The 17,092-nt window shown below is 36.9% G+C and overlaps 1 protein-coding gene across 1 annotated transcript in view; it reads left to right on the plus strand.

The window, feature by feature from the left end:
- Nucleotides 1-6,419: 6,419 nt before the first annotated feature.
- CDKL4 (cyclin-dependent kinase-like 4) overlaps nt 6,420-17,092 on the plus strand; it is a 38,825-nt gene continuing 28,152 nt past the window's right edge. Inside the window, exons 1-2 of the mRNA XM_008575617.1 lie at nt 6,420-6,587; nt 16,203-16,287. Of these exons, the coding sequence (XP_008573839.1) occupies nt 6,420-6,587; nt 16,203-16,287 (253 nt within the window). The remainder of the gene's footprint in view (nt 6,588-16,202; nt 16,288-17,092) is intronic.

A 17,092-nucleotide genomic window follows, 5' to 3' on the forward strand; every position in this document is an offset into this window, starting at 1 on the left:
AAAAAAAAAAAAAAAAAAAAAAAAAAAAAAAGTGGGAAAGTTAACAAGAGAGAAGGAGCCTCCCTGTGGGGCCTGGGGAGGGCTATGCAGAAAAGACATTGGAATTGAACCATAAGAGATTGAACCATATAAGCAGAGACTTAGAGGCCTGAAAGTGTTTGGGGAAGAATCTGAGAAGTAATACTGGAAAGGTCAATTGGTGCCAGGATGTAAAGGACTATAAATATCATATTACAGTTTGAACTTTATTCTGTGGCATTGGAGGCCATAAGACATTTTTGAAGAAGGATGGTATCTGATCATACTGATGTTTCAGAAAGGTAGTTTGGGTGTAATGGGCGTAGATACTGTATAAAGAAGAAAAGTGAGATAAGACACTTTAAAACAGCTTTATTTTGATATACTGATTTTAAACTTGCAAGAATAGTGCAATGAACTCCCATGTCTCTAGACCCAAAACTTGTTTATATTTTTTGTTTTATCTTTTTTTTTTTCTTTCACAGAGGAAATGTTTCCTTCTAAGTGGCATATTTGCCTTTTCTAGAAATTTCACAAAAATGGAATCATACAGTATGTGATTTTTTTGTGTCTGGCTTTCACTTAGCATGATGTTTGGGGTTTTTTTGGTTTTGTTTTTAATGTTCATCCTCATTATAGCATGTAACGGTAGGTAGTTCATTCCCTTTTGCTGCTGAATGGTATTTTATTGCATGGATAGCTCACATTTTGTTTATCCATTCATCAGTTGATGACATTTGGATTGTTTTCAGTTTGGGGCTCTCTTAGGAACAGTAAACATTTGCACACATGTCTTTGGGTAGACATATTTTTTCATATTTTCCTGGGTAGTTACTGAGGAGGGAAATCGCTGTTTATTTTTGTGTTAACTTTATGTTAAATTTATGTTTAACCTTTAAGGCACCACCAAACTGTTTTCAGTGGATCAGTGTCATTTTACATCCCCACCAGTAATGTGTAAGAGTTCTAGTTTCTCCACGTCCTTATGAACACTTGATATTGTCAGTCTTTTAGAGTTTAATCATTCTACTAGGTGTATAGTAGTATCTTATTGTGGCTTTAATTTACATTTGCCTAATAACTAATAGTATTCTTTTATGTACTTATTAGATATTTGTGTATCTTCTTTGGTGAAATGTCTATTCAAATCTTTTGTCCAATTTTAAATTGGGTTGTTTGACTTTCTGTTGAATTATAAACGTGCTTTATGTATTCTGGCTTGTATCTCGTTTTCTTAATGGAGCAGTTTTTTTGAGGAGCAAAATATTTTAATTTTGATAAACTTCATTGTATCAATTTTTTTCTTTTATGGGTCATACTTTTGGTGTCATATCTAAGAAATCTTTGACTAAAAATCACAAAGATTTTTCTCCTTTTTTTCTAGAAGTTATATAGTTTTAGCTCTTATATTTTGGTCTATAATCCAGTTTGAGTTAATTTGACATATTGTGTGAGGTAGCTGTCTACTTTCTTTGTTGTTGTTTTTTTCATACGGATATCCAGTTGTCCTAGCATCACTTGGTGAGATGACTATTTTTTCCTCATTGAATTGCCTTGGCACCTTTGTCAAAAATCAGTTAACTGTAAATAAAAGGGCTTCTTTTTGACTCACTATTATGTTCCATTGATATATATGTCTGTCTTTATGCCAATATCACACACTGTTGATATACTGTGACTCTATAGTAAATTCTGAAGTCAGGTAATGTAAATCTTCTAAGTTTGTTAGTTTTTTTGGTTTTTTGGGTTATTTTGGCCATTCAGGGTCCTGTGCATTTTTGTATAAATTTAGGTTTATCTCATCAATTTTTACCCCCCAAAAAAAGCCTATTGGGATTTTTATAAGGACTGGATTTAATCTGTATATGAATTTATGGAGAAGTGACATCTTGTTGAGTTTTCCACCTCATTAACATAGCATTTTTCTCCTTTTATTTAGATCTTTAATTTCTGTCAGTGATGTTTCATAGTTTTCAGTGTACAGATCTTGCACTTCACTTGTTAAATTTATTCATAAGTATTTTATTCTTTCTTATGTTATTGTGAGTGAAATTGTTTTCTTAATTTTGTTTTCAAGTTGTTTGTTGTCAGTATATAGCAATACAATTTATTATTGTAAATTGACCTTGTATCTTATTGCATTGCAAAATTGATCATTAGTTCTAGTATTTTTTTTTGTAGCTTCATTTAGATTTTCCAAATTATGACAGTTTTACTTTTTATATCCGATCTATATACCTTTAATTTCTTTTTCTTGCCTTATCGCACTATCAAGAACTTCCAAAATAGTGTTAAATAGAAATGGTGAAAGCAAACATTTTTTCCCATTCCTACAGGTAAAGCATTCAGTCTTTCACCATTAAGCATGATGTTAATTGTAGATTTTTCACAGATGCCCTTGAGGAAGTGCCTTTCTATTCCTAGTTTATTGAGATTTTTATCATTAATGAATGTTGGGTTTTGTCTCTGTCAAATGCCTTTTCTCTGTATACTGAGTGATCATATAGTTTTATTGTTTATTCTATTAATGTGGTATTTTACATTATTGACTTACAGATATTAAACCAGCCTTGTATTTCTGAGGTAAATCCCATGTAGTCATGGTATATAATCCTTTTTATATGTTTCTGGATTTGGTTTGCTAATTATTTTGTTGAGGATTCTTGTGTCTATATTCCTGAGAATAGCAATCTGTGATCTTGTGATTTCTTCATGTCAGGGTCATACTGGCCTCATAGAATGAATTGAGAAATGTTTCCTACTCTTCTATTTTTTGGAAAAATTTGTGAAGTATTGTTATTAATTCTTCATTGAATGTTTGGTAGAATTTACCTGTGAAGCTGTCTGATCCTGGGCTTTTCTTTGTGAGTAGATTTTTAATTACCAATTCATTTTCTTTACTTGTTATGGGTATAGTCACATTTTTTATTTCTTCTTGAGTCCATTTTGGTATTTTGTATCTTTCTAGACATTTGTCCAACCAAGTTGACTAATTTGGTTACATAAAGTTGTATGTAATATTCTCTTTTAATTTTTAAAATTTCTGTAGGGATGTTCTAATTTTCGTAGCCTTTATTTCTCTCTTTTTCTTGCTCAGTCTATGTAAAGGTTTTCAAGATACTCTCTTTGTCTTTGGTGTTCAGTGGTTTGGCTATGATGGATCAAGATATGTTCTACTTGGAATTCATTGAGCTTTTTAAATCTGTGATGTTTTTCATTAAATATGGAAAGTTTGGGCAATATTTCTTTAAATACTTTTTCTGCCCCTTTCTCTCCTTTTCTTGCTGGGAATCTTATTACTTATATGTTGGTACTATTGGTTTTGTCTCATGGTCTCTGAGGCTCTGTTTTTCTGCAGTTTGGTTGATATGACTGAGAGATCTAAATATTAGTTTAAGGAGTCAGTCATTATTGAACTTGTTGGGAAAAAAGGAAAAGCTTAGATCAATAGATCGAATCAACTACCTTAGAGGAAAATAAGAAAGTAGCACATAGAACTAAAACTTTATCATTAAGCTTTTCATCATATTCACAATTTCTCTCAGTAACCATAGTGTTTGTCAAGTATATTAAATTCATAAATCTCTAAAGTTCTATACCAATAACTTTCTAAAGCATATTCCTAATTTCTCATGTTCTCTTTCCAGCGACCTGTTACTAGGTTAAAGAAAGGCAAATGTATGCATGCTTATATCTAAATCTCTTTTAGATAATAATACTTAGGTTAAAAATACAGCATAGTTAATAAGGTTTTGCAACATAACCTGGGATGGATTTTCCATGTATTACTTGAGTGTGTATGCTTGAGTTTTCTTCCTTTAACAAGAGAGGGAATAGAATCTACTAAAAAAAAAAAAAAACATTGTAAAATAGTATGTTAGTAATCATTTACTCAGGTAAACACTCTTCCCTATTGTATATTTTTGTGGTAGCAAGTGAGAGTAGATAATTTCTTTCCCCATTGAGATAATCTGTGGATGGAAAAGATAATATCAATGAAGTAGAAAAAAAGTAAACTCATTTGAAATATGAGAAATTTTACAAGTGGCCAGCTCTTTCACTTGGCATTTTATTAATACCAAGATGTGGTTAGAGTGGTTCTGTCTTTGGAACCTGACTTTCTGGGTTCTAATTCCATTCTGCTTCAGTGTGTCTCATCTGTACCATTGCATAAAAGTTACACCTACTGCACAGAACAATGTTCTTTAAGTGTTATCTACCATTATTATTATTTTATTATTATTATTATTAGATTACATTTGTAAATATATTATTATTATACATAATATATAATATGTTATATAATCGTATATAATATAGATTGTATTAACAAATATAATCTAATAATATCATCCTGTTAAATAATGTAAAGTGGGATTTTTGAGACTAACTAGAATTTTTATATTTTTAATTCCTAGACTGATTTTCTTAATTATGTTGGCCTTATTCACCATTTGACATGTAATCTAGTCACCCAAAACTTCAGGAATGGGCAAAGCAAGACAAAAATTAAGCCCAGTATTTCCATTGAAATCACTATGGATATGAAAGCATTCGTGAAGAATTAGAGAAATCTACCTCCTTTTTTATGCTTTATCATTATTTTCTTTAAGGGCTCAGAATTTAAGGATCTATTATTCCTTTATACAAATAAATGCAAATAGCAATAAGTGATGATGCCCTAAAAGGATGTTATTGTTTAGTAAAAGGCAAAAGATTTATACGATCTGAAGAGAAACCAGAGTGTAAGGATGTTATTGTTTAAAGCTGCTTTGTTCCGCAGTCTCCATTCTCTCTTTCTTCTCTCCACCAGGTGGAAGTAAAGCACTTTGTACCAAGTCTCATTACACAGCACCTCCTAGTCATTGTGGTATTCACATGGGTTAGGAGGGAAAAGATAAACACCTTACTCAAGAATATGAAATGTTCCTTCAGCTGGGTTTTACAGCATCATATTTTAATCATTTAGCTGAGGATAATAAAAACAATAGATTGGATAAGGTTCCTTTCCACAAATCTTTTAATTCAACTGAGGTAAACACAGACCCATTATCAGAAATAATATATGAAATCTTTGTAATAGCTGGAAGAACCGCATAGGGCAAAAGTAAACTATCAAAATAACATCCAGATATTTTAAAGTGCATTTAAAATTAATCGATGGAAATAAACCTTTGACATCCTGGGCACATTGGTTTTATGTAAACTGTGAGAATTGTCCTTTATAACTTGATTAAGGTGAGTCAATCTTATTTTCCAGGTGCAACATTATACTGCAAGTCAATCAATACAATAATTTGTCATTTTAACTATAATGGAAAAGTATGAAAAATTAGCTAAGATTGGAGAAGGGTCTTATGGGGTTGTATTCAAATGCAGAAACAAAACCTCTGGACAAATAGTAGCTATTAAAAAATTTGTGGAATCTGAAGATGATCCTGTTGTCAAGAGAATAGCACTAAGAGAAATACGTATGTTGAAGGTATGTTAACTGTATATATGTATATCTAAAATATCATGGTATTGGGTGAAATATGCATGCTAAAATTACAAAAAAAGAAAATGTAATTTCCCCCCATTGGACTTAGATTCCTTTGTATCAGCAGCTTTGGGAAATAAGCTGATCATCACTTTGGACTTTGGCTGCTCTGATGTTTATCTGATATGTGTGAATACTTCATATTGAAGCACTTCCATTCTGGTTGGTAAATATCCACACGCCCAGTGTTTACATGCCCTCTCCCCTCCCTCACCCTCCCCTGGACAGCCCTCCCCAATTTTCCCCCTACCAACCAGCAACTAAAAGAGCACCTTCTGGCACACAGGGTTCCATAGGACTGTACCAGTGCCATGGTAGGTGTCAACATTGATTGGTCCCTGCCTGCACTGCACTGGTGCTCAGACATATTGAGTTGCCCCAGCGATGTATACATTTTTTTCATAAAGGTTTTTGTGGGCCGGCCTGGTGGCGCACTGCGCTAGTGCGCCGCTTGGGAAGCACGGCGGTGCTCCCGTCGAGGGTTCGGATCCCACATACAGACTGGTTCCTGCTCACTGGCTGAGCGAGGCGCGGGAGCAACACCGAGGGTTGCGATCCCGTTGCCGGTCCTGGTCCGGTACGGGCGTGACACTGAGGGTTGCGATCCGTTGCCGGACACGGAAAAAGACAAAAAGGAAAAAAAAAAAAGGTTTTTGTTATCATTATTTTTAATCACCAGATATTTTAAAGTGCATTTAAAATTAATCGATGGAAATAAACCTTTGACATCCTGGGCACATTGGTTTTATGTAAACTGTGAGAATTGTCCTTTATAACTTGATTAAGGTGAGTCAATCTTATTTTCCAGGTGCAACATTATACTGCAAGTCAATCAATACAATAATTTGTCATTTTAACTATAATGGAAAAGTATGAAAAATTAGCTAAGATTGGAGAAGGGTCTTATGGGGTTGTATTCAAATGCAGAAACAAAACCTCTGGACAAATAGTAGCTATTAAAAAATTTGTGGAATCTGAAGATGATCCTGTTGTCAAGAGAATAGCACTAAGAGAAATACGTATGTTGAAGGTATGTTAACTGTATATATGTATATCTAAAATATCATGGTATTGGGTGAAATATGCATGCTAAAATTACAAAAAAAGAAAATGTAATTTCCCCCCATTGGACTTAGATTCCTTTGTATCAGCAGCTTTGGGAAATAAGCTGATCATCACTTTGGACTTTGGCTGCTCTGATGTTTATCTGATATGTGTGAATACTTCATATTGAAGCACTTCCATTCTGGTTGGTAAATATCCACACGCCCAGTGTTTACATGCCCTCTCCCCTCCCTCACCCTCCCCTGGACAGCCCTCCCCAATTTTCCCCCTACCAACCAGCAACTAAAAGAGCACCTTCTGGCACACAGGGTTCCATAGGACTGTACCAGTGCCATGGTAGGTGTCAACATTGATTGGTCCCTGCCTGCACTGCACTGGTGCTCAGACATATTGAGTTGCCCCAGCGATGTATACATTTTTTTCATAAAGGTTTTTGTGGGCCGGCCTGGTGGCGCACTGCGCTAGTGCGCCGCTTGGGAAGCACAGCGGTGCTCCCGTCGAGGGTTCGGATCCCACATACAGACTGGTTCCTGCTCACTGGCTGAGCGAGGCGCGGGAGCAACACCGAGGGTTGCGATCCCGTTGCCGGTCCTGGTCCGGTACGGGCGTGACACTGAGGGTTGCGATCCGTTGCCGGACACGGAAAAAGACAAAAAGGAAAAAAAAAAAAGGTTTTTGTTATCATTATTTTTAATCTGATAGGATTTGACACGTGAGATTCTTAAGTTCTCACTGTAAATTTTTTCTTATCCTAAAGATCTTACACTTTCAGAACTATAAGGGATCTTAGAGATGCTTCTCATGCAGCATCCTTATTTTCTTGCAGAAGAAACTGAGGCCTAGGGCAGTACTTCTCAAAATTAATGTGCATAGGGATCCTCTGGGGATCTTGTTAAAATGCAGATTCTGAGTTGAGAAGTCTGTGGTGGGCCTGAGATTCTGCATTTCTAACAAGCTTCCAGATAGCACAAAAGCTGCTGGTTCGTGGGGCACACATTAAACAAGACCTGTGATTCCCTCAGGAACACACAGCCAACTTTCACTTTTGATGTGTCAGTCATCTGTTTTTAGAAAAAAAACAGAATTTCATTTTCTAAAGCGGGATAATAATTATCATATTATCTCTCCTTTTCAAATATTTTGTGCTGCAGGTTTTCTCAACTAATTCATTCTAGTGTTTTGTTTAAAATATAATTTGATATACACAGAGTTTTCAAGAACACATAATGATAAAAAACGGTTCACTGTTACCTCTTTGCCAGCAGAGGGTGCTGGTCAGCCAGCCAGCTCTGGAGTCATTGCTACAGGCGGGTCTGAACCAGGCAGTGTTGTTTTCCAATAAAAATAATGCTTTTATCCCTCAGCCTCTCCCTCTCAAGTCTTCAAATAAAGTTAATGCCCAGGCAGTACCTTCTGGGTTACAAGTGCCCCAATTTGAGAATGAGCTTTAAGGTAAAAAAGTAGGCAGATTTCAACTCCACTTGGTCTCTGGTGATAGCTCTGAGAATGTACCTCTTTGATGCTTTGGCTATGTTGCACCCATGCATGCCCTGGACCCAGTCCTTCCATAGTAAATCCACCTTATTTCCTCACATACTTCAGTACTAATATTTTATTTGCCTTCCTGCCTTAACTATCTGTTTTAGTTTAGGCAAATCACTGTTTCTCGGGCTAAGTTAATTTCATTTAGGAGATATAAATTGCTGACCTACCCCAAAACAGGAGATTTGATCAGGGTAAACGTAGCCTTTGCATCGAGCTACAGCATCTGTGAATCCCTTCCTCCACTGGTGGGGATGCTGCCTCGCTTCCATACTGTGGTTTTGCTGCAGCACAAGCATCTGGCTTACCTGTGTGACCTGTCTCTGTCACTCTGCCATTCTTTTAGGCAGGGAGCACATAGAAAGCAAATTAGTTTGGTGCTCTGGGCATATTTTTTAATGTATAATGAATTCTCGTTTCCCAGACTGTTGAGCAGCAGGAGCACAGTTGTAGGGTGGTCTTTTTTTTTTTTTTTTTGGTCAAGCCAGGCTTACAGATACTGAAGTGGAGACATGCAATGTAAGTTCCTGTACCTAAGACTCTCTACTGGACCTGCAAAGTACTTATTGAGCTTCTACTATATACAAAACTCTGTGTTCTCTCTTTATTTATCTTTATGAATAAATGATACAAGGTTTGGAAAGTTGATTTGTCTACTATATTGGGGAAACAACAAGGAAGATGAGTTATAACTAGGAGTGATCATATATCCTGGTTTGCCCAAGAGTCCTGGTTTATAGCTTTTGTCCCAGTGTCCTATCTGATCCGCGTCCCCTTTCAAAAGTGTGCTAATGTATATGCTAAATTTTATGGTCACCCTCACTATAGGCAGGATGACCATATGTGCTGGTTTGCCTGGGATAGTCCTGGTTTATACTGTAACACTGGTTCGGATGATAAATTATATAGTCACTCTAGTGATGGATTATCTTACTTCATCAGCATTTTTCCTTTGGTTTACAAATAGTAGACAGAGGCTGCCTTGTGAAATGCTTCAATTTGGGAATAAAATTTAACACATAAAACATGTAGCAACAACAGAATCAAAGAGAAGAGCTGAAAATATAATAAATAAATTTAAAACACAGATTAACTATGAGGGCTCCTAGGCAGTTTAACCAGATTTGAGAGTTGGGATATAGTATTTCTGAGAACCAACATTAGAATCCAGACTGAGTTTAAATCTAGCAGACATTTACATTAAATCCGTGGCAGTGTGTTAGCTAAATGGTATTGATGAGTTTTGTAGTCTTTTGCTCAATAATTCCACTTCCTCAATTTTTTATTCAGGTTATTTTATGACTTGGATATTTAGATTTTCCATAAAATACATAAAGTACATTTGTTTTAGCACTTGTATTCTAAGTTGTATACTTTATTTGCTATCACCAGAGTTATTCAAGCAGTTTAGTTACCATCTATTATATACTTTCTTAACACACACGTACAACCCACTTCAGATCAACAGCCAATTTTATACTCAATATAAAACACTAAAGGAGCTTCCATTAAAGTGAGAAATAAGATAAGGATGTCAGTTGTCACCACTATAATGTCACATTGCTCTGAGAACACTAACCAATGTAATGTAATAACAAAAACATAAAATATATAGCTTTTGGAAATGAGATAAGATTGTCAATTATTTGCATGATATTATTGTTCTATAAAATCTAAGAGAATCACCTAAAGATTTATTTAAACTGATGAAATTCAGATAGGGACCTCTAGAGCACTACAAATTCCACGTACAAAATTTAATTGAATAATGGAAATATTCAATATTGTAAAGATATTGCCTTTCCCATTTATTTATTTATTGCACAAAAATGTAATCAGAATACCAATAGGGTTTTTTTTGAAACTTGAAAAAGTTACTAAAACAAGAAATTTTTTAAAAAAACAAGGAAAAAGGGACCTTGAACTGCCAATTATTACATCACAGTAGTTTTATCAGCACCACACTCTCCCGAGTGAGCCACGGGCCGGCCCACATCACAGTAGTTTTAGAGATACCATTTGACAAAGAAGAACCATGAACAAAGCTAGAAAAGAAATGGCAATTATTTGCCAAAATTAATAAATTTTATATCTACATTTACAGATTTTGCAAATAAAATGTTTAAAAAGATTAAAGAAAAAAATTTTTAGTGAGTGCCTGCCATGCACCCAGCTAGGTGCTAAGAACACAGCAGTGACAAGAACACAGCAGGGAACAAAACGGAAAAAGACAGTAGCCTCACCTTGTGGAGCTTACATTGCAGTGGACGTGAAAAAGCAAAGCGTTGCAAAAGAGGGGAGCAGTGACCCATATGATTATAAAAACATGGTTATCCTCCCTATTAATCACAGAAATTAAAAAATTTTAAATTAGGTCCCATTTTTTCACCTATTTGGTGAAGAGTTTTCAAGAATCAGCGTACTGGGTATTGTCAAACAGGGAATCAGTCCTTACTTATAGCTCGACAGAGTGAAATTAAGGAGGGCAGTTTTGCAAATATGTATGAAAAATTTTTAGACTGTGTTCATCCTTTGACCAAAAAATTCCATTTAGTGAAATTTGTCATAAGAGAATAATCAGATGGGGGAAAATCTATACATATAAATGTTCAACACCTCATTATAGCAAAAAAAAAATTGGGATGACCTAATTTTCTAATAGTGAAGAAGCGGTTACATGTGTTTTGATATATCCCTGCAATGGTACAGTATGCCTTCGGCCCATTAGAAAGCGTCCCGTAGGGCCGGCACGGTGGCGCACTGCTACAGTGCGCCGCTTGGGAGCGCAGCGGCGCTCCCGCCGAGGGTTCGGATCCCACATACAGACCGGCCGCTCATTGGCTGAGCGAGGTGCGGGCGCAACACCGAGGGTTGCGATCCCGTTGCCGGTCCCGGTCCGGTACGGGCACGACACTGAGGGTTGCGATCCATTGCCGGTCACGAAAAAAGACAAAAAGGAAAAAAAAAAAAAAAGAAAGTGTCCTGTAGAAGAGTAGTTAATGTCCTGAGGAAATGTTCACGAGATGACACTTGAAAAAATGAGGTAACATAGTAGGATGTTAAGTGTAATTAAAATTTATTTTGAATTTTCCCAATATTCTGAGTGCACATATATTACTTTTAAAATTAAAATTAATATAAAAAACTGTTAAAATGGTGTATTATTTCATAGTTCAACTTTATTGTGAGCTAAATAGGATTCCGTACATTGACTTAGAAGACAGATGTGTTCAGCCATCATATAAATTAATTTGTAAATTAACATACATTTTAATAAAGTTAGAAATTTATGCTTATTTCATGTATTGTTCAAGGCCCTGAAAATAAAACATACAATACATACACCAGTTTAATTGACCTGAACATCTTTCTCTTCCCTATATGCACCCTAAGGCTTTCCTGCCTGTAGGACTTAGCTCATGCTCCTTTTCTAACCTAGAATGTTCTAACCTTTTCCACTTTCCCTATTTCTGTCTTAATCTTTAAAATGTGAAATCCCAAGTATTCTTAACATCTCTCAGTTTCCTTCATCTGGGTGGAATCGCTTCTTTCCTTTGAATCCCCTTAGGATTTTATCTTTTTCCTGTTACGGTACTTGGTATTTACTACCTTATATATGTTTTTATAAGCATACTCTCACCAGATGATAAGTTTTTTAAGTGCATAATTCATATCTAATTCATCTTAATAGCTCCCTCAGGACCTAGCATTCTTTCAGTCACCACTTAAAAATATTTTACTGAGCATTTACAATGGTGCAGAGGATACAAAGATATAATGGCACAATCCTGCCCTCAAGAACATTAAAATCTGAAGCTTAAAATCTGCCAGTTAGTTCAGTTGGTGAGAGCATGGTGCTGATAACACCAAGCAAGGTCCGAGGTTTGATCCCTGTACTGGCCAGCCAACAACAAAAGAAGTTTAAAGTCTAATGAAGCAACAGATATTCAAAGTAACAGTTTCAAATGGTCATGTTGATTGGGTTAATGTTGATGCAAAGGGTACACAAGAGAAGTACCTCCAACATCTGTTGGCCCTGGGGAATTGGGAGGATTCTGCAGAGAAGGTGGCATTTGGGCTGAGACTTTGAAAAAGGGAAGGAGTTTGCCAGATGAACAACCTTGGAGAAATAAATGCAGAGACACTAGAAAGAGTGAGGCATGTTCAGGCACATCCTGTGTTAAATACCTATTTAGCAGCCCCAGCGGTCTCTAACCTACCCTACTTTTTACTCTTTAAGTTATAAAAGTGAAATGAGTCCTACAGGTGCAAGAAACAAGGGGTTCTTTGGGTAACCATTGAAATACCTGATTTCCTAACTGTGCCTTGAACAAAGATATTAAAACTCTGAACCTGTTCTTTTTTTCTTTAATTTCTCCAGTTATGTTAGGAGCAGCTAGTCCACCCCATGTTCCTTTTATTACTTATGTTCCCCATATTGTCCCATCCCATTTAGTTCACCAAAGCTTTGCCTTGGATAGGCATTTGATTCCAGATGACCAGGTGGTAATTTAAATAACTGTTTTGTCACTGAGTGCCCATCCAGCAGTATCCCAGCCGATGGTAGGCAGATCTTCCTGCCTTTAGACCCAATTAAATTAGATAGCCAATCCCAGATTCCCAAGGCCTTGAATTTGCTCCCCACATCCACTTCTGGTACTTTATTCTGTATTGGTCAGGATTCAACCACAGAATTTACTCCAGCTAGTTTAAGCAGAAAGGAATTTATTACAGGGTGTTCGTGTATAAAATTTCTGAGAGAACCATAGAAATAAGCTTAGTTGAGCACCTGTTAGATACCCTCTACTGTTCTACATGCTGGGGCTACAATAATGGACAAGATAAAGTCCTCGCCCTTGTGGAATTTACATGCTGGTGTATTCTAACAATAAAAGAGTTATAGGTCTTTGAAGAAAAGCACAGTGAGGAGTTAGAGAATGCCTAAGGAGGTGTATTAGTTAGGATTCTCCAGAGAAACGGAATCAATCGGATAGACGGAGATGTCTATAAGAGGAGATTGATTGTGGGAATTGGTTCGTGTGATTTTGGAGGCAGAGAAGTCCCACGGTCTGCCATCTGCAAGCTGGAGAACCAGGAAAGCCCACGGTCTAATTCAGTCCAAGTCTGAAGGCCCAAAAACTAGGGGATAGGGACCAGGGGCTGCTGGTTGAAGTTCCAGAGTCTGAAGGTTTGAAAAGCAGGAGCTCCAATGTCCAAGGGAGGGATGGATGTCCCAGCTCAAGGAGAGAGAGAGAGGATTCACCCTTCCTCTGCCTTTTTGTTCCATCTAGCCCTCAACAGATTGGATAATGCCTGCCCTCACCAATGTGGGCAGATCTCCTTTATTCAGTCTACTGCTTTAAATACTAAGTCTCTCCAGAAACACCCTCACAGACACACCCAGAAAGAATATTTTACCAGCTATCTGGGCATTGCTTAACCCAGTCAAATTGACACATAAAATTACCCGTTATGAAAGGGGAATAGAAGGAACAGTAATCACAAAGACTTGGAGGTGTCAGCAAGTCTGGCGTGTTCAGGGAATAGCAGAAACTAATGGCTGGTGTGGGGTGTCTGTGGGGATGAGCTGAGAGATAAGGTTGGGGGGCTTAATAGAGTGAAATCATTAAAAGCCAGGTAGGCCATGGTAACAAGGTTGGATTTTAATCTAGGATAACAAGGGTTTACCGAGAAGGACTCAGTTCTCAAGTTTTTCATATTAAGTTTTATAAGAAACTAAAACAAAGCTCATAGAGTTATAAGTCTCTGAAGAAAAGCACGATGAGCAGCTAGAGAATGTGAGAAGTCAGAAGTTAGAGAGGCTAAGAGAGCAGTCCCCAGCAGTGCAGTCTCTGTTCCCTGATCATGTCACTCTCATTCTGTCCATTCTGTCTTGAGATGGGATGTCGCATTTTTGCTTTAAGGGCTTCATTTATTACTTTTCATATTTGTTTTTACATTCACCCAAAGTATAATATCTGAACATTGAGTATCAATTGATTTCTACTGAAAGTTTTATTTCACTCCAAAAGGCTTTGAAAAATGCTGCCTGGGGCTGAATACTTTCATAATGCTCTAGCTTTGTGGACTGAACACTGCGTGAATCTGTATTCTCTTTGATAACTGTCTTCTCTTTATAAGATCAGTGGTATTTGTTTGTAGTTGTTATTTTGTATTAAAGTTGTTTTGCCTGTGATAGAACCTGCCTTCTTGGAATCTGAGCTAACTGAACAGAGCCATGACTCTTGCTGTGAGATGCCTTTGTATATATCTCTCTTTCACAGTAACAGCTCAAAACTTTCCTATGAAGTTGCTTCATGCCTGATTGCATAGTATTCACACTAATAATCAGGGTTCTCCCGTTTCTGAACCCTAGCCCTGCCTCGTTTCCCAGCTGCAGTACTTAATCTCCTGCACCTGTGGTCTCGTAGCTACCTTCACCCCCCACCACCACCAGCACCTAAATCTAAGTCACCAAATCTCACCTGGATTATTAAATTAGCCTCCTAATAATCTCCCTATATCTACTTTGCTGCAGAAATCCATTCTCCATATTATGTCATTTCTTTGCTTGATCCTTTTCAATGGCTTTGAATTTAGAGTAAAATGCAAATTCCTTACCAGGATCTAAAAGGCCCTTCATGGTTTGGCCCCTGCCAGCCTTCCCAGCGGCTTCACTCCTGCGTCAGCCATGCTGGCCTCCTGATGGTTTTCCCCGTGCACCCTGTTCCTTCTCCTCAGGGCTTTTTCTGTCTTTATACAGTGGTCTCAGCCCCAGCTACCGGCCTCATGTGATCTCAAACCTTCATCTCCTAACCCATGTGGGTGTTTATGGGATAGATTTCTCAATAAATGTATGGTATATTATTCCATTTTTATGCATAAGGAGAACTGAAGGCACAGAGATCTTAAACAGCTGGTATTTGAACCCTCGCAGTCTGTCTCATAGTGCTCAAAATGTCTATACTATCTTTTCTGACTCAAAAAAATTTAAACAATGTTTTCTCAAGTTTGGCTCTAGATAAAGGGAAGAAGATAAAATTATATCAGAATTCAGGAAATAGAAATAGACATTTCAAGTGGAAAGGGATTTAATACTGAGAATTAGGTGGTTTCACAATATTAAGAATTAGAGCTGGAGTCAAAGTGTTGCGACTGGACCACTGGTGTCGGGGGCACGCCACCATAATTGTGATCCGAGTTCAGGAACCTGCTCAGAGAAAAATACCTCCCTGCATTGGTAGCTGTTTCTCTGCATATACTTCAGTGTCATGTGGTCGCTCATATCTTGTAGCTAGTGCCATAACTGAGTCACACTAAGTCATCCCACTGTCCTGTTAAACCAGCCACATCTGCATAAGTCAGTTTTCAAAAAGTGACCTAAATATATGATTTAAATATTCAAATATGACAAAATATTAAATCTGAGTGATGGATATGCTTGAAGTATTACATAATTGTACATTTTTTAATTAAAAAATGCTTACAGTAGACATTTAGTAAAAGAAACCCTTGTATATCAGATTTTTTAAAATATGAAACAACCACCTCATCTCCATCAACAGTGTTGAAAGACAAACAACACACTGAGAAAAATATTTGCAGCATATGTAATAGACTCTGATATACATTGAGTCTGTATAAATCAATAAGAAAAGAGGAAACAGACAATCAAAAGAATTATTAAAGGCCTTGAAATGGAAATACACAAAAGAAGAAATATAGTACCCAATAATCATATGAAAACTGATAATCACTAAAAGTTAATTAAATGCAAATAACCAAAATGAAATATCTTTTTATTTTAACCACAGATTGGCAAACATAACATTGGCAAAACCAAATGCTGGCAAGACAATGAAAAGATAGGGACTTTTATGCACAGATGTTTGGTGGGAGTATAAATGGGTATAACCTTTCTCAAAGAGGGTGGTTTGGCAGTGTGTAAATGCGAACACATCATCATGGGACAGTGATGTGAGTGGTGGAAGGACGCCAATGGAAAAGTTAAAGGGAATGTAATTGCTATAATTTGTAGAGATGGTTGCATAAAGTAGAATACTCCCAGACAGAACACAAGTTTCCCAGACCCCCAGTTCCCCAGCGGAAAATGCACCTGTCCGGTATTGATACTTTCTAGTATTTCCTACGCAGAGTGGTGATTTTGCCAGGAACAAAAAGCACACAGCCTCCCATTCCTGTATGAACTTAATTGTCCCCGGCCTCCTCTTTGGCTGTAAACCTGCCTGCTAACCAGGTGCAAAGAATTATTACAAAATGACCCCAGCACATGCTTGAGTGTTTACCACCAACATGAACCAGATGAATTGAAGGTCCATCCTCCAAATATACCTTTTTTTTCCTGCAAAACTAGGTCTTAGGTCTACCTGAAGTTCATCCCTGCAAGATCAAAATTTAACGTGTGCCTACTATTGGGCCCAGAAATCCCACTTCTAGAACTGATCTTAAGAAGATAACTGCAATAAAATGGATGATTACGGATGCTTATTGAAGTGTTTTTAGAAATAAAAATTGGCTGAATTTAACTGCTCATCCATGAGGACTAAGTAAATTATGATACACCCATATAATGAGATCCTCTAAGCCACTAAAATGTATGTGTATATGTTAGTATTTGTGCCTCTATGCATTAAATGTTTCCAAAAGAGACGGGGGGTGGGGGGTTGGGTTGCAGAGGATAAATGGGGGGCTAGGCAGGTGTCAGAAAGAAGACTTCATGGATATTCTTTTATACTTTTTAAACTTTGAACCATATGAATGTATTTATTTAAGATTAAAGTTAAAAATTAAATGCAGAGAGAGAGAAACGGAGATGCCTGAAGAAACAGCCACCAGAAGTCACAGCAATTATTTGGGGTAGCAAGATTTGAGTCAACACTTTTTTTTTTTTTTTTTTTTTTTTTTTTT

Source organism: Galeopterus variegatus, unplaced genomic scaffold (genome assembly GCF_000696425.1).
Source record: "Galeopterus variegatus unplaced genomic scaffold, G_variegatus-3.0.2 Scaffold1217, whole genome shotgun sequence".
In the NCBI taxonomy this organism is placed as follows: Eukaryota; Metazoa; Chordata; class Mammalia; order Dermoptera; family Cynocephalidae; genus Galeopterus; species Galeopterus variegatus.